Raw genomic sequence first — 18,829 nt, forward strand, 5'->3', positions numbered from 1 at the left:
AATATTATTATATCGCTATACCAATATGATGTATATTAATATGCATACAAGAACATGAAATACAACTATACAGAATGGTGTGAAATGTGAAGATAATGATGGAAAAAGTAATGATAACATAAAAGGTAGGCGATGAGCGAGTGCATGAGAATACGTATATAAAAATATATATCATGATGATGATGATGATGATGATGATAATGATGAAAAGATGTGAAAGTATGAACAAGGAAATAAACTACTTACCAAAATAAATATTTTTTAGCTCAAATTATATAATAAGCAAAAACCACAAGCTGCAATGCACAATGAAATATGCCCAACTATACAGGCTCACCAAAAAACAATAATCCGTGAATGGCAGTACTTTGAAAGTAATTAATTTATCTAGCATTGAGTTTACTGATCAGATCTCAGTTTTATCTCTTGGTCTGGGTCTCTGTTCCAAAGCTAAATTTGATCACTCAACAGCAATTAAAGATACATTTTTGTTTGCAAGGAAACTCCTACTGAAGAAACACCATGCTTATAATTCATCTTGCCTTCTTTTTTCAATAGAAGAGGAACTCATGGCATCATTATAAACATCAGAAGATCTATTAGTGGAATAATTAGAAACATCAGGAACATTTCCTGATTTGATAAAGAAAAAATCCAAGTCCTTATCGCCATTTACACTTAGCTGTATTGAAATTTAAATTTTTGTCAAAATTATCTGTGAGGACATACACAAGCTGTCTCCTCTCAGACCATTTGCCAATTTGAAATCACATCAGAGGATTGCCCAAAAGAATTACATAAGATGAAGGATGTCATTCTTAAACCAGCTGATAAGGGAGGAAAAAAGGTGTTTTAGCCTGTGGCACAATATGAAATGGAAGCTTTCACGTTTTGTCATCATGGACTGTGACCCCTGTCGCACTCCGAGAGGATTTTACCTTTAGTACAGGTGAGGATGTTACCTTTAGTAGCTATTTAAACCCATTTGTGTCAACTACTGTGCATGTTATCAGGCCAAAATCACCAGGGTATGCAAACTTTTGATCGGCGTAATTTGTATGTTTTGGGTTGTCATTATGATTAGTGTTGAGCATTCCGATACCGCAAGTATCGGGTATCGGCCGATACTTGCGGTATCGGAATTCCGATACCGGGATTCCGATACTTGCCGCGTATCGGATACCGGAATCGGAAGTTCCCAGATTCAAAATGCACAAATTCAGCCAATGAGAATGATTTCAAGTGTGGGCACATCCTGTTCAGCATGGAGGGCATGAAACTACTGGCATGGCTGTGATTGGCTGCTGAAATGATGTCATGATGCAGTTTAAAAGTCGCTGGCGCCATTTTGCGATCACTCTGCTGTGAATTCAGTTAGTGACAGGACGCTGTTTGCTGACTGAGGGACAGTTTAGAGATAGCGATTTGCTTCTTTGTGCTTTCCAAAGGCTAATTTAGCAACCGCTGTGTTCACCTACTATTCACCTTGCTTTTGCCTTGTAGCGCTGTTTTCACAGCGATCTGCAAGGTCTGTGTGTGTGTGTGTGTGAGTGCCGCCCACTCTCTAGTCTGAGTGCAGCCACATAGGCCATCCATTGCTGGTTGTATTCAGTTCAGGGAGGGTGGTTCATTGCCTCATACTGTTCTTTTTTTTTTTTTTTTTTTCCAAGTAGTGTAGTCTGCTGCTAAGTTTTAACAAAAAATCCTATTAGTGTCTTTCCACCCGTCTCCAGCTAATTTGTGGAAAAACACTACATAGGATAACGTAGAGGAGGGTTTTTGGGCCTTGCAGCGCCGTTTACGGCTGTCTGCACGGTCTCCGTGTGACTGCAGCTCGCCCTGTAGTCTGTGAGCAGCCATAGCCTGGTTGTCTCCAGCTCAGGGTTCTTCACTGCGTCATACCGCAAAATCAATTTTCATTTTGTTTTAAGTAGTGCAGGCTGCTGCACATTTTTTCAAAAAATTCCTATTAGTGTCTTTCCACCCGTCTCCAGCTAACTTGTGGAAAAACACTACATAGGATAACGTAGAGGAGGGTTTTTGGGCCTTGCAGCGCCGTTTACGGCTGTCTGCACGGTCTCCGTGTGACTGCAGCTCTCTCTGTTGTCAGTTCAGCCCCCCAAAAATAAATAAATAATAAAGTTCACCAAACACACCAGTGACACCACTTTACATTTCTGTAGGCCACATTAGCTCATATTAAAGTCTAGTCCACACTTTAGAAAATTAGTGTTTCTTATACCTGTTAGGAGGAGTTGTTCAGGAATAAGCACACAAATCCGTTAGTACTTTTCTGCTTATCTTTATCAGTCACCCAAGATGAAGAAGGCAGTGAGTAAGGCACGTGGGCGTGGGCGCGGAGCAGGTAGGGGACATGGGGATTCTGTGCCCGCTGCGGGCACCGGTGACTCATCAGCACCCACTTTCACAAGGGAACAGTCATTCATGCGCAGCTTTGTCGCAGAGCGCCGTACACCGCTGCTGCATGAAGACCAAATAGAAGTCGTTGTCGGATGGATGGCAGCTAATGCATCAACTTCAATTAGTGCCACATCCTCTCAGACACAGAGCACTGGAGAGCAGCCATCTGTCTCTTCACCACCTGCCAAATTGCCCAGGCAGACAGAGAGCCCAGGACAGGAGCTGTCTCTACTTCTGTTCTCTGAATCTCTTGGCTCGGAAACAGGGGGCCAGCCAAGCAGCATTGGAGAAATGGAAGAAGAGGCAGGGTGCAGTGATGCCCAACAGCTTTTTCTCTCTTCCTCTGAAGAGGCGGGTGGGCCAGTGGCTCCGGTCACCACATCGCAGGCCGCATCCGCTGATGATGACACTCAGGTGCCACTTACTGGTGCGTGCTCTGCTGCTGAGACTACCCAGGAGGAGCAGTTGGGGGCAGAGGGTAGTGTAGATGATGAGGTCCTTGACCCATCTTGGCGTGAGGGACAGGAAGGTGGTGGGAGCAGCTCTGAGGAAGAGATTCCCCGTACGGCCCAAAGAGGGAGAGGGAGGGGGAAGACTGCGGATCCTGCAGCCTCCGCTTTGGCACCCGTTAGGATCATGTCTCTTCCAAAAGCCAAAAAGGGCGCTCCCAAGACTTGCAGTGCCTGGGCCTTTTTTTGACACAGTTGCAGATGACATTTGCTATGTCAAATGCAAGGTGTGTCATCAGAAAGTCAAAAGAGGTCGAAATGTCAGCAGCCTCAATACCTCCAACATGTGGAAACATGTGCGCAACAGGCACGCGGCGTTGTTAGAAAAACACACTGAAGAGCTAGGCCAACCAACAGCGGCAGCTACCACCTCTTCAGCTCGTGTTGCCTCTTCCTCCAGCTCACACGCAGCTGGTTCGGCTTCCTCCCAGGATCGCCGTGGAAGAATCTCTGGCCCTGTTGTCCAGAGACCCGCTGTAATTCCACCCGCAGCACCACTTTCCCAGTCATCCACACACTCCCAGCCCAGTCTACAGCCATCGGTAGTACAGGCATGGGAGAAAAGGCGGCCTTTCTCGTCAAACCACCCACGAGCACAGGCTCTGACTGCAGGCATTGCCAAACTTCTGTCACTGGAAATGCTGTCATTCAGGCTGGTGGAGACTGACAGCTTCCGTGACTTGATGTCATTGGCAGTCCCCCAGTACAATGTGCCCAGCCGCTTTTACTTCAGCAGGCAAGCCGTCCCTGCACTGCACAAGCATGTGGAGGGACACATAAAACACGCGCTACTGAACGCCGTCAGTAGCAAGGTCCACCTCACCACCGATGCGTGGACCAGTCACCATGGACAGGGGCGATACTTTTCCCTCACTGCCCATTGGGTTAATGTCGTTGAGCCAGGTACAGACCGTGCGAGTGGCGCAGGACGTGTCCTGCCCACTCCAAGGTTTGCAGGAATCCATTCTGTACGCATTGACTCCTCCTCCTACACCAGTTCCTCAGAATCATCGCTGCAGGAGCCGTCACAGTCCACCTCCACATGGACCCGTGATGAACGTGTACCTGTTACGACCGACATGAGCACAGCCGTGGCCAAACGTCAACAGGCCGTCTTGAAATTAATTTCTTTGGGGAATCGAAGCCACACAGCGCAGGAGCTCTGGAATGCCATCAAGCAGGAGAGCGATGTGTGGTTTGTGCCAGCGAATCTCCAGCCAGGCATGGTAGTGTGTGATAATGGCCGAAATCTGGTGGCAGCTCTGGGCCTCGGCAACCTCACTCACATCCCATGTCTGGCACATGTGCTCAATTTGGTCGTGCAGAGTTTTCTGAGGGACAATCCGGATCTTGATGCACTGCTGCACAAGGTCCGCCTAGAGTGTGCTCACTTGCGGCGTTCCAGCACGGCAAAAGCGCGCATTGCGGCTCTGCAGCGCCGACACCGCCTGCCGGAACATCGCATCATATGTGACCTACCTACCAGGTGGAATTCCACGTTACATATGTTGGAGCGGTTGTGTGAGCAGCAGCAAGCTGTAATGGAGTACCAGCTGCTTCAGGCGCAAAGAAGTCGCACTCAGCGCCGTACAGACTTCACAACCACAGAGTGGGCCACTATGAATGACGTCTGCCAGGTTTTGCGTCCCTTTGATTATTCCACGCGGATGGCGAGTGCAGATGATGCACTAGTCAGCATGACTGTCCCCCTTATCTGCCTGCTTGAAAAATCACTGCAAGCGCTAAGGGATGATGTTGTGGAAGAGGTGGAGGATGAGGATTCAGCATTTCCATCATCTTCTGGACAGTCAGCGCCACGTGGTTCCTCACAAACGCGTAGGCAGGGGACAGTTTGTGAGGAGGATGAGGAGGAGTCAATGGAGGAGGAAGACATCCGTCCAGAGGAGGGAGTTACACAATTGTCCAGTAGTCAGTGTGTACAGCGAGGGTGGGGTGATGACGAGCGGGCAGAGATCACGCCTCCAGCAGGGGACAGCGTTTCTTGGGCAGTTGGCAGTCTGCAGCACATGGTGGATTACATGCTGCAGTGCCTGAGAAACGACCGCCGCATCGCCCACATTCTCAACATGTCTGATTATTGGATGTTCACCCTCCTCGATCCTCGCTACTGGGACAACGTAGAAAGCCTCATCACACCGTTGAACCGGGAGCGAAAAATGCGGGAGTACCAAGACACACTGGTGAATTCCATCATCTTCTCCATTCCAAGTGAGAGAAGTGCTGCTAGTGCATTCCAAAGCAGCTCAGTGCGTCCAGGCAGTGGTGGAGGCTCTGCACAAAGAGGGAGCAGAAGCAGTGCCTCTGCCCAAGGCAAGACCAGTATGGCCCAACTGTGGCACAGTTTTCTGTGCCCGCCACAAAAGTCTACACCATCACAGACGGCTCCAGTCAGCAGGAGGCAACGGTTCCGTCAGATGGTGACAGACTACATGTCTTGCCCTCTTGCTGTACTCCCAGACGGCTCTTCCCCTTTCAAGTTTTGGGTCTCAAAGCTGGATACATGGCCAGAGCTAAGCCAGTATGCATTGGAGGTGCTGTCTTGCCCTGCGGCCAGTGTATTATCGGAACGTGTCTTTAGTGCTGCAGGTGGTGTACTAACTGACCGTCGCATGCGACTATCCTCCGATAACGTTGACCGGCTTACTTTCCTGAAAATGAACAAGGCCTGGATCTCGCAGGAATTTGCCACTCCTCTTCCTGATTAAATAATTAGGTGACTGTCTACAGTATCCAGGTCTCCTGTTGTGTTCATCTTTCTACCACCCGAACTTAAATTCCTGGGCTCCAACACCGCCAGTTGAGGCTCAGAAGTGCCGTCTGCACAGTCAAAACATACGACCCAGTGTTATTGGGTTTCAGTAACGTCAGCTGATCCCCAGCTGTGTAGCCGGCAATGTGTCCTGCGACCGCCACACTGACACAACAACTGAAATGTAAGGGAACCTGTCCCCCCCCAAGGCGTTTGTTACTGAAAGAGCCACCTTGTACAGCAGTAATGCTGCACAAGGAAAAGGTAGCTATTTTTGTTTAGCTCCTTGCACACGCAGAACTTAACACTTATAAAATGTGTCCACTGATACCGTAAAACCGTCCCGGAGGTGGGACTTTCCTTCGTAATATGACGCAGCACAGCCGTCATTCCTACCCCCTTGGCGCCGTGCCCCGGCTCCTCAGCGTTGTTTGATTCCGTCCCGGAGCCTGCGCTGTTATGTTATCCCTTGGCCAGGCACACTTAGCGCTGCCTGTCTTCTGACATCATTTGGTGTCAGGATGGCTGCGCCTGTGCGGCCGCGCTGGCCGAGAGCCCGCCTCGCAGTGTCTTCTGATTTCATCCCACTGGGGGCCTGAGATCCATGGACATGCGCAGTGCATATCTGAACCTCCACCTCTCACTCATCTCCCTACGGCTTCTTCAGACTGTGCGGTGTCAGCTGGTCCCTAATAGCATGCCACGGCCGTGACACCGCACAGTCTTAAGAAGCCGTAGGGAGGGGAGTGAGAGGCGAGGATATGCACTGCGCATGGCCACGGATCCCAGGCCCGCGGTGGGATTACATTAGACGACACTGCGAGGCGGGCTCTCGGCCAGCGCGGCCGCACAGGCGCAGCCAGCCTGACACCAAATGATGTCAGAAGATGGGCAGCGCTAAGTGTGCCTGGCCAAGGGATAACATAACAGCGCAGGCTCCGGGACGGAATCAAACAACGCTGAGGAGCCGGGGCACGGCGCCAAGGGGGTAGGAATGACGGCTGTGCTGCGTCATATTACGAAGGAAAGTCCCACCTCCGGGACGGTCACACGGTATCAGGGGACACATTTTATAAGTGTTTAGTTCTGTGTTTGCAAGGAGCATCATGAAAAGAGCCACCTTTTCCTTTTGCATCTTTTTTGCTGCACAAGCTGGCTCTTTCAGCTACAAACGCCTTAGGGGGGGTTAAAGGTTCCCTTTCGACTTTCTCCAATCAGGCTTCAGCCTACATTGTGTTCCTCTGCTTCTCCTCCTGTCCCTGGGCTCCAACACCGCTAGTTGTTGCCTGGTAGTGCTGTACGCACAGTCAACAGTCCCTCCTGTTATTGGGGTTCAGTAACGTCAGCTGTTCCCCTGCTGTGTGTGTGGAAATCCCTCCTATCTCCTCCACCTCCTCCTCCTCCACCTGTCCCTGGGCTCCAACACCGCTAGTTGTTGCCTGGTAGTGCTGTACGCGCAGTCCCGACAGTCCCTCCTCTGTTATTGGGGTTCAGTAACGTCAGCTGTTCCCCTGCTGTGTGTGTGGCAATCCCTCCTACCTCCTCCACCTCCTCCTCCTCCACCTGTCCCTGGGCTCCAACACCGCTAGTTGTTGCCTGGTAGTGCTGTACGCGCAGTCCCGACAGTCCCTCCTCTGTTATTGGGGTTCAGTAACGTCAGCTGCTCCCCTGCTGTGTGTGTGGCAATCCCTCCTACCTCCTCCACCTCCTCCTCCTCCACCTGTCCCTGGGCTCCAACACCGCTAGTTGTTGCCTGGTAGTGCTGTACGCGCAGTCCCGACAGTCCCTCCTCTGTTATTGGGGTTCAGTAACGTCAGCTGTTCCCCTGCTGTGTGTGTGGCAATCCCTCCTACCTCCTGCACCTCCTCCTCTTCCACCTGTCCCTGGGCTCCAACACCGCTAGTTGTTGCCTGGTAGTGCTCTACGCACAGTCAACAGTCCCTCCTCTGTTATTGGGGTTCAGTAACGTCAGCTGTTCCCCTGCTGTGTGTGTGGCAATCCCTCCTACCTCCTCCACCTCCTCCTCCTCCTCCACCTGTCCCTGGGCTCCAACACCGCTAGTTGTTGCCTGGTAGTGCTGTACGCACAGTCAACAGTCCCTCCTCTGTTATTGGGGTTCAGTAACGTCAGCTGCTCCCCTGCTGTGTGTGTGTGGCAATCCCTCCTACCTCCTCCACCTCCTCCTCCTCCACCTGTCCCTGGGCTCCAACACCGCTAGTTGTTGCCTGGTAGTGCTGTACGCGCAGTCCCGACAGTCCCTCCTCTGTTATTGGGGTTCAGTAACGTCAGCTGTTCCCCTGCTGTGTGTGTGGCAATCCCTCCTACCTCCTCCACCTCCTTCTCCTCCTCCACCTGTCCCTGGGCTCCAACACCGCTAGTTGTTGCCTGGTAGTGCTGTACGCACAGTCAACAGTCCCTCCTCTGTTATTGGGGTTCAGTAACGTCAGCTGTTCCCCTGCTGTGTGTGTGGCAATCCCTCCTACCTCCTCCACCTCCTCCTCCTCCACCTGTCCCTGGGCTCCAACACCGCTAGTTGTTGCCTGGTAGTGCTGTACGCACAGTCAACAGTCCCTCCTCTGTTATTGGGGTTCAGTAACGTCAGCTGTTCCCCTGCTGTGTGTGTGGCAATCCCTCCTACCTCCTCCACCTCCTCCTCCACCTGTCCCTGGGCTCCAACACCGCTAGTTGTTGCCTGGTAGTGCTGTACGCACAGTCAACAGTCCCTCCTCTGTTATTGGGGTTCAGTAACGTCAGCTGTTCCCCTGCTGTGTGTGTGGCAATCCCTCCTATCTCCTCCACCTCCTCCTCCCCCACCTGTCCCTGGGCTCCAACACCGCTAGTTGTTGCCTGGTAGTGCTGTACGCGCAGTCCCGACAGTCCCTCCTCTGTTATTGGGGTTCAGTAACGTCAGCTGTTCCCCTGCTGTGTGTGTGGCAATCCCTCCTACCTCCTCCACCTCCTCCTCCTCCTCCACCTGTCCCTGGGCTCCAACACCGCTAGTTGTTGCCTGGTAGTGCTGTACGCACAGTCAACAGTCCCTCCTCTGTTATTGGGGTTCAGTAATGTCAGCTGTTCCCCTGCTGAGTGTGTGGCAATCCCTCCTACCTCCTCCACCTCCTCCTCCTCCACCTGTCCCTGGGCTCCAACACTTCTAGTTGCCGTCCAGAAGTGCTGTCCGCACAGAGCCAAACACCTCGCCAATGTGTTAGTGGGGTTCAGTAACGTCAGCTGTTCCCCTGCTGTGTATACGGCAACGTGTACTGCGACCGCCACGCAGGCACAACAAGTTAAATTTAAGGGAACCTGTCCCCCCCCCCCAGGCGTTTGTTACTGAAGGAGCCACCTTGTGCAGCAGTAATGATGCAAAGGGAAAAATTGCCTCTTTTCGTGGTGCTCCTTGCACATGCTGAACCTAACACTTATGAAAAGTGTCCCCTCCTACCGTGATACCGTCCGGTAGGTGGAACTTTCCTTTGTGATGTGACGCAGCACAGCCGTCATTCTTACCCCCTTGGCGCCGTGCGCCGCCTCCTCAGCGTTGTTTGAATCAGTCCCGGAGCCTGCGCTGTTAGGTTAGTCCTTGGCCATGCACACATTTTGCGCTGCCCGTCTTCTGACATCATTTGTTGTCAGGCTGGCTGCGCCTGTGCGGCCGCGCTGGCCGAGATCCCGCCTCGTACTGTCTTCTGATTTCATCCCACTGGGGGCCTGAGATCCATGGACATGCGCAGTGCATATCTGAACCTCCACGTCTCACTCATCTCCCTACGGCTTCTTCAAACTGTGCGGTGTCAGCTGGTCCCTAATAGCATGCCACGGCCGTGACACCGCACAGTCTGAAGAAGCCGTAGGGAGGGGAGTGAGAGGCGAGGATATGCACTGCGCATGGCCACGGATCTCAGGCCCCCAGTGGGATTAAATCAGAAGACAGTACCAGGCGGGATCTCGGCCAGCGCGGCCGCACAGGCGCAGCCAGCCTGACACCAAATGATGTCAGAAGACGGGCAGCGCAAAATGTGTGCATGGCCAAGGGCTAACCTAACAGCGCAGGCTCCGGGACTGATTCAAACAACGCTGAGGAGGCGGCGCACGGCGCCAAGGGGGTAAGAATGACGGCTGTGCTGCGTCACATCACAAAGGAAAGTTCCACCTACCGGACGGTATCACGGTAGGAGGGGACACTTTTCATAAGTGTTAGGTTCAGCATGTGCAAGGACCATAATTAAAAGAGCTAAGTTTACCTTTTCCAGCATTAGTGCTGTACACGATGGCTCTTTCAGCTACAAACACCTGGGGGGGGGGGTTAAAGTTTCCCTTTCAACTTGCTCCAGTGCAGGCTTCGGCCTACACTCTGCTCCCTCTACTCCTCCTGCTGACCCTGCGCTCTAACACCGCCGGTTGGGGCCCAGATGTGCTAGCTGCACAGAGAAAAACACCAGCCAATGTGTCAGTGGGGTTCAGCACCGCCAGCTGTTCCCCTGCTGTGCAGCCAGCAACGTGTCCTGCAACAGCCACACAGACACAAGAACTGGAATTGAAGGAAACCTGTCCCCCCTCCCCCAGGTGTTTCTACGTTTTACAGCCACCTTGTACGACAGTAATGCTGCATGTGTGCAAGGTGGCTCAGAAACTTATTCTCCTTGCCCATGGGGAACCGAACACGTCTAAAATGAGTCCTCTGCGACCATTAAAACGTCCCTCAGGTGTGATTTTCCTTTGTATTGACACGCAACAAGCTCCTTGGTAGCGCTGCCCGTCTTCTGGCATCATTGTTTGGCTGCCTGCGCCTCTGCGGCCGCCTTGCCCCACACAACGCCCCTCGGTGTCTTATTTATTTGGACTGCGAGGGTGTGATTGATGGGCATGAACGGTGCATTTCTTCGCCTGTCCCTCATCTCCTTCCGCCTTCTTCGGACTGTGCGGCTTCATGGCCGTGGCATGCGATAAGGGATCAGCTGACGCCGCATAGTCTGAAGCGGGTGTAAGAAACCAAGCGAGAGGCGAACATATGTACTGCACCAGGCCATGAATCCCAGACCCGCAGTGTTTTAACAATGTTAAGACACTGCGGGGCTGGGATTCATGGTCATCGCGAACCGCACCGGCCGACATTACATGATGTCAGAAGATGGGCAGCGCTAACAGCGCTAGGCCAGGGGATAACACGACAGCGCAGACTCCTGTACAGCAAATAACAACGCTCAAGAGGCTGCACCCAGCACCAAGGTGGGATTCTTGACATCTGTGCTGCGTCTCATTACGAAGGGAACTCGCGCCTCCAACACAGTTTGACTGTATAAAGGGCTAAATGTTATACGTGTTTCATTCAGCGTGTGCAAGGAGAAAAATTAAAAGAGCAACCTTTGACTTGTGCGGCACTACTGCTGCATAAGCTGTGGCTCTTCTAGTTTGTAACCCCTGAGGGGGGGTTAAAGGTTTACTTTAAAATTGGTTCAATTAGGCTTCGACCTACACTCTGCTCCCCCTGCAGAGCCCGGGCTCCAACACCGCCAGTTGGGGCCCGATACTGCTAGCTGCACAGAGAAAAACACCAGCCAAAGTGTCAGTGGGGTTCAGCACTGCCAGCTGTTCCCCTGCTGTGTAGCCGGCAACGTGTCCTGCGACCGCCACGCAGGCACAACAGACCCAAAGCTGCCGCCAGTGCAGGCTTTGGCCTACACTCCCCTCCCCCTTGCTCCTCCTCCTGCTCCTCCTCCTGCTGACCCTGGGCTCTAACACCGCCAGTTGGGGCCCGGTACTGCTAGCTGCACAGAGAAAAACACCAGCCAATGTGTCAGTGGGGTCCAGCACCGCCAGCTGTTCCCCTGCTGTGTAGCCGGCAACGTGTCCTGCAAAAGCCACGCAGACACAAGAACTGAAATTGAAGGGAACCTGTCCCCCCTCCCCCAGGCGTTTGTACGTTTTACAGCCACCTCGTACAGCGGTAATGCTGCATGTGTGCAAGGTGGCTCATAAACGTATTCTCCTCGCACATGTGGAACTGAAAACACGTCTAAAATGTGTCCTCTGTGTGACCATTTAACCGTCCCGGTGGTGTGACTTTCCTTTGTAATGACACGCTGCAACCCCCTTGGTAGCGCTGCCCGTCTTCTGGCATCATTGTTTGGCTGCCTGCGCCTCTGCGGCCGCCCTGACCCACACAACGCCCCTCGGTGTCTTATTTATTGGGACTGCGAGGGTGTGATTGATGGGCATGAGCAGTGCATATCTTCGCCTGTTGTCACTCATCTCCTTCCGCCTTCTTCAGACTGTGCGGCTTCATGGCCGTGGCATGCGATAAGGGATCAGCTGACGCCGCACAGTCTGAAGCAGGTGTAAGGACCCGAGTGTGAGAGGCGAACATATGTGCTGCGCCAGGCCATGAATCCCAGACCCGCAGTGTTTTAACAATGTTAAGACACTGCGGGGCTGGGATTCATGGTCATCGCGAACCGCACCGGCCGACATTACATGATGTCAGAAGATGGGCAGCGCTAACAGCGCTAGGCCAGGGGATAACACGACAGCGCAGACTCCTGTACAGCAAATAACAACGCTCAGGAGGCTGCACCCAGCACCAAGGTGGGATTCTTGACATCTGTGCTGCGTCTCATTACGAAGGGAACTCGCGCCTCCAACACAGTTTGACTGTATAAAGGGCTAAATGTTATACGTGTTTCATTCAGCGTGTGCAAGGAGAAAAATTAAAAGAGCAACCTTTGACTTGTGCGGCACTACTGCTGCATAAGCTGTGGCTCTTCTAGTTTGTAACCCCTGAGGGGGGTTTAAAGGTTTACTTTAAAATTGGTTCAATTAGGCTTCGGCCTACACTCTGCTCCACCGGCAGAGCCCGGGCTCCAACAACGCTAGTTGCTGTCCGGAAGTGCTGGCTGCACAGAGCCAAACACCTCGCCAATGTGTCAGTGGGGTTCAGCACCGCCAGCTGTTCCCCTGCTGTGTAGCCGGCAACGTGTCCTGCGACCGCCACGCAGGCACAACAGACCCAAAGCTGCCGCCAGTGCAGGCTTCAGCCTACACTCCCCTCCCCCCTGCTCCTCCTTCTGCTGACCCTGGGCTCTAACACCGCCAGTTGGGGCTCTAGGAAGACAAGCTTGAATAGGTCCCCATCCTGGTTCCAGTACCGTCAGCTGGTTCCGGGCAGAGCGTTTGGCTTAGGTGCCTCCCTCTGGGTATCCGAGTTCCACCAACGTCAGGTGGTCCTTGGTAGTGCTTTCAGGCACGGGTACCTCCTGCTTAGTAACCGGGTTCCAGTAACGTCAGCTGGTCCTCGGTAGTTCCATTGGCTCTTGGACCTTCGGCTACCCATCCGGGTTCCAGTACCGTCAGCTGGTTCTCGGCAGTGTCTTTTTCTCTTGTACCTTCTGCTCCCCATCCTGGTTCCAGTACCGTCAGCTGGTTCCGGGCAGAGCCTTTGGCTTAGGTGCCTCCCTCTGGGTATCCGAGTTCCACCAACGTCAGGTGGTCCTTGGTAGTGCTTTCAGGCACGGGTACCTCCTGCTTAGTAACCGGGTTCCAGTAACGTCAGCTGGTCCTCGGTAGTTCCATTGGCTCTTGGACCTTCGGCTACCCATCCGGGTTCCAGTACCATCAGCTGGTTCTCGGCAGTGTCTTTTTCTCTTGTACCTTCTGCTCCCCATCCTGGTTCCAGTACCGTCAGCTGGTTCCGGGCAGAGCCTTTGGCTTAGGTGCCTCCCTCTGGGTATCCGAGTTCCACCAACGTCAGTTGGTCCTTGGTAGTGCTTTCAGGCACGGGTACCTACTGCTTAGTAACCGGGTTCCAGTAACGTCAGCTGGTCCACGGTAGTTCCATTGGCTCTTGGACCTTCGGGTAGCCATCCGAGTTCCAGTTCCATCAGCTGTTTCTCGGCATTTTCTCAGCCTTTTTGTACCTTCTGCTACATTTCCAAGTTCAAGACCCTAAAGACGATGACCCGGAAGACCACCCCTAAGATGATGACGACACCAGAGATGACAACCACCGAGATGACGACGACCCTGGAGACGATGACCCTGAAGACGACCCCGATGACGACGACCCCGATGACGACGACCACGGAGACGACGACCCTGGAGACGACGACGACATGGGAGACCGAGAAGCAGAAGAACAAGAGGCTGCAGAACAAAGAGCAGAAGAACATTAAGCATAAGACTAAATATCAGAGCAAAAGATATTATCTAAATTATAAGCAGAAGAAGACTAAGCAGTGTATGGGGGTGAGTCCGTTCCTCCTCGTGGTGCCCCTGGATAAAGCCTGATGCTGCAGGCCAAACTGAACAAATGTACCTCTTTTGTGACAGGCAGAACGGAAGGTGTAATCTTCAAACTTTTATAGATAACAACTACGGGAATGCCTGTCACAAATAAGAATATGATGAAGAAGTTGAATATGAAAAAGATAATAGTTAAATAAAAAGAATATGAACAATGTAAAAAAAAAAATTAGAGGTAGAAGAAGATGAATAAGGTGAAGATAGTTGATGTCAAAGAAGCTGATGATGAGGATAATGAAGAAGAAAGTGTGGGAGAAGTAAAAAAGAAGGTGAAGGACGTGGAAGTAGTGAAACATCAATATCTGACAAAAAAAAAAAAAAATAGTCAAAATCTTTCTAACGCCGACCGTCATAAAAAAAAACAAAAAAACCTGCTATTCTATTTGTTTGGGCTAAACCTCTGTGCCTTTAATGTCTCCGCCACCTCCCCCAATACATCCTACATTATTCTTAGTTGTTTTCCTTCATGTAGAATGAACCTACAAGGAAAGAAAGGATTTATTTTAATTCCGATATTTTCGTCCCATTGACTTGCATTGGGATCGGGTATCGGTATCGGATTAGATCTGATACTTTGACGGTATCGGCCGATACTTTCCGATACCGATACTTTCCGATATCGGAAGGTATCGCTCAACACTAATTATGATTTAAAAAGAAAAAACACAGTAGTTTGACAATTAATGGCTTCAACCAAACACTAACCATGAGTGGAGAAAAGTTTTGGTGTTACCATTCATATTCTCTGAAAAAAGGGCAAGAAAGCAAAAATTCTGCCAGGGTATGTAAACTTTTGAGCACAACTGTACTTTACTGATATAGTTACATTTATTTTGTCACTAGATATTTATATATCTATTCATATATTTTACTAATATCTATTGGATACCCTATATACAGTGCACATTACAAATTGAAATCATGAGTGAAAAAAGCCATATGGTGGATAAGTTACCGTTGTGCTCATTTTTGGCTTCCACCCACTTAAAAAAGGTGGTGGCTATTGCCAGAAAAATGTCATACCATTTCAATAGATATTATGTGGCAAATCAAACCATTTTGACTTTGCAAAAAAAAAAAAAAAGAGGGAGGCTGCCAGAGCGCCATTTGGTTTGCGATATCCCAACCTGCCAGAATTTGACACTGTATATGTTGTAGCATAAAGTGTTGGCAGACTACATATTGCAGCATTAAAACTAGAGCATGGGTTACTTTGAAATCTGATATTAACAGCAAATGAGGGATGTATGTCGGTTGCTCAAGCCCTTTCACAATGCAAAAAAATTTGTCAGCAGGGACACGTGTGGAATCAATTAAGTAGAACTGCTAATATTTACCCTGGAAAAAAAACTCCCAAGCATGCAAAAAGGGATGGAATAAGGGCACAAATTTTCATGCAAAATGTGCTGCCCTGCGTGGGTTGGGGACCCCCAAAGTTCATGTCACATGCTGCAAGATTTGGAGGAGAAGGAAGAAAAGAATGAGGAAGAGGACGATGGTCATTAGCTGATGGAAGGAGACAGAGACATAAACTTGGTGCACACAGGGGACAAGGCAGGCAATCAGAGTGAAATTGATAATTATGTTGTTGCTGGTCACAACAACCAACCATTGCAGCAGGATGAAGATAATGAAAGGATAGGCCGTCGTTTGGGAAGGACAGACATATTAGTAAAATGAAGCAAAATGATGAGCGATGGAAAACCACACCTTTGAATGCTTGCAATAGAAACAAAGAGGAAAACAGTTTTACAATTTCCAAAGGAGAGTCTAAATGGGTTTATTACCAAGAAAAGTTCAGTGACCTCTTCAGCAAGGCTTTTGTTATGTAAATGCCTACCGCCCACATCACAGACGGGCAAACGTTTCTGCAATCTACACAGACATAATGTTCCTGTTCACTGACAGCTGAAGTCAATGATTAAATCGGTCATACCATCTATCTGCCTGCCCCACTGATCAATGACTATCCTCTACACTGTGCTGTGTACAGTGCCCCTGGACCACACACAACTGGCCATCTGCTTTCTATCCATTATCTGTTCAATACTGTAGTACTGATGGGACTACTGTTGCTTGCTCCAATCTGTCATATATCTTTTCGCACTATCAGTCATAACTCTCTACAGTGTTGCCCCTGCCACAGCCTCTGAAAAGCCACGCAAATCTCCTTGCTTCCACTATATTTCTATCAGGATCCTGTCAGCACCGGTGAACTGCCACGGCTGAGCAGGGAGACTCACCCACCCTGCAGGAGAGCCCGGGGTCAGATGCCGCGGGGAAAGCTCAGGCAGATGGGACCTGACCAGCGTGATGAGAGGGGACGCTGAGGATAGCAGGAAGCAGAAGGACCTGCGATCATGTGACCATAGGGGTGGGGCTTAGCATCCTGCTGCTGGAGATGACTGCAGGATGCTACAGGGACCTTGGAGAAGAGGTTAGGGGTACTCAGGTCGGAAAAAAAGGGGTCATACATAGAGAGGGCAGCGCAGTACAGGAGATGAGAGCAGAGAAAAGTCAGAACGTAGGCAAGGAATCATACACGTAGATAGCAGCGCAGTACAAGAGGGACAAGCAGAACTCTTAACGGGGACAGAACCAGATCAGAACTAGGCAAGCATAAAGTAGCACAGGCACAAAGCACAGGAACAGGCACAACAGGATCACAAACACTCAGCCAAGGGTCAAAGTATAAGCGACGAGGGATGAGCCCACAATGAGGTTATAAGAAGCCTCCCAGAATCCCAGAGTGAGACCGTCCCAATTAACCTCTGAACTACCTAATCCCACAAACTAAGCAGATCATGACAGTTTCATAGTTTTATGCTATACCACTGCTGCCATTGCTGGCTTTAAACTGCCAATCATCTCCTTCCCTGCCCCATCCTAACTCTCTCTGTTATGCTGCTCCTACCACTGCCACTGCACAGCCATACCAGTCACCATGGCTACCCTAAGTGTTTTACAGTGCTAAACTGCACTACTGATGAATGTTGGGCAGTGTACTCTCTTGAGGATACAAAAAAAATGGAATAGCTCCATAAATAGAACTATTTTTAATGGCTTGGTGTCAGCAAGCCATGGTTTCTTGATTTTGAAAACAGTATTCCTATTTTGTCTTCCTAAAAAAATGGATAATATTTGTACAGCTTTACAAAAAGCCAATGTAATAGCTTAAGCATTCTGTTATTGGGAAACCAGTTGTTGATCCTAAGAAAATGATCATTTCTAAAATTAAAAAATATCTTCTCATTTAAAACACTACACTTGTTTTTTATTCCTAATTAATTAAATATTTTTGGATGACTATTGAAAAAGTGATCTCATCTTGATTTAGCAAAATGTTAAGCTCTTGATATTCCCCAAACATGCATAACTTTTGCATCCAACAGTATGAAAATGCCACAGCTTCTTCCGTTTGCACTGCCTGTGTGTAAACAGCCGCAAACAATGCATGTGCCTCTAAATTGGGACTATTTTTGACCGTTTACAAAATACAAGTAGTGTAAAAAGTCTGAATCTGCTGCATGTGGTTATGTAAGCTGCTGGTCACTACCTGTTGCCACCTGCTTTTCCCTGGCCATATAGGATGCGGTCATTTGGACATCAAATGGCTGTGCATGCATTACAGAACTCAAAATTGGCTCAATAGACTCCAGTAGAAATTCACAGTGTTAAACAAATAGGTTGTAGGAAATTAGAAGATTTTTATTTATGTGAATCAAATTTGTACAGAAAATTAGGTGAAGCAAGCAAATTAAAACTTCAAAAGATCCAGTGATCTATTTTACACATATATAATTCAAAAATAGATCATCTATTAATTGTGTCTGCTCTTTTAAAGGTAAGCATGGAGAGTTTTACATCATTATATTGTAATACAATTTATGGTAATACAATTTTGAAAATATTGATGTAGTTACTCATTTTATTGTTACAAAATCTTACCCAAATGCCTTCCTCTTGATGAAACTGCTTCCAGTTCCTCCCAGTGTCGCTATACAATAGTAGATAGCTTGTTACCCAGTCTGAACTTCCATATTTGCCTTGTGTGGCAATTCGAGTAATTTCAGTCCTTTCTCCTAAGTCAATTTGAAGCCATTGGTACTTATTAGATATACGAGGAGACCAGCCACCTGCTCCTGCAAAAAGTGAATAAATAACACTCATGAAATGTTCAGCGTTCAAGGTTTCTTATATTGTCCAAAACAAATGTAGTTAACTATTAATTATTGCCCCACATACACAGCACATTTTAATAGATAGATCTTGGAATAATAATATATTCTACAAATGGATGTGTTAAAAAATGTTCCTGTGTTGAGATAATCTTAGAAATGTGTCCCTGCTGTGTTCTGTGAGGTAAAACATTTTTTTCTGTTAGGTAAAACATTGTTTTTAAGCAAGCAGAAACATGTTTACTTCATAAAAATGTATATGATTATCTCTGCACAGAAATAATGGGGCAACCCTTTAACCCTTTCACCCCAAAGCCTATTTTCACCTTCCTGATCAGGCAATTTTCACAATTCTGACCACTGTATGAGGTAATAATTCTTGAAAGCTTCAATGGATCCCACTTATTCTAAGACTGATTTCTTATGACATATTGTACATTATGATAGTGGTAAAATTTCTTTCATAAGACTTGCGTTTATTTGTGAAAAAAACATCAATTTGGTGAAAATTTTGAAAATTATCACACAAAATAGTTAATAAATAACATTTCCAACATGTCTAATTTATATGAGCACAAACAAAATTTGCAAAACCATTTCTTTTTAGGGACCACCTCACATTTTAAGCGACTTTGAGGGGCCTATATGACAGAAAA

The 18,829-nt window shown here is 49.1% G+C and overlaps 1 protein-coding gene across 1 annotated transcript in view; it reads right to left on the reverse strand.

Moving 5' to 3' along the window:
* Nucleotides 1–18,829, reverse strand: part of LOC143818487 (contactin-associated protein-like 4) — a 696,988-nt gene that overhangs the window by 406,213 nt on the left and 271,946 nt on the right. Inside the window, exon 3 of the mRNA XM_077299784.1 lies at nt 17,944–18,137. Within this exon, the coding sequence (XP_077155899.1) occupies nt 17,944–18,137 (194 nt within the window). The remainder of the gene's footprint in view (nt 1–17,943; nt 18,138–18,829) is intronic.

This window comes from Ranitomeya variabilis, chromosome 1 (genome assembly GCF_051348905.1).
Source record: "Ranitomeya variabilis isolate aRanVar5 chromosome 1, aRanVar5.hap1, whole genome shotgun sequence".
Taxonomy (NCBI): domain Eukaryota; kingdom Metazoa; phylum Chordata; class Amphibia; order Anura; family Dendrobatidae; genus Ranitomeya; species Ranitomeya variabilis.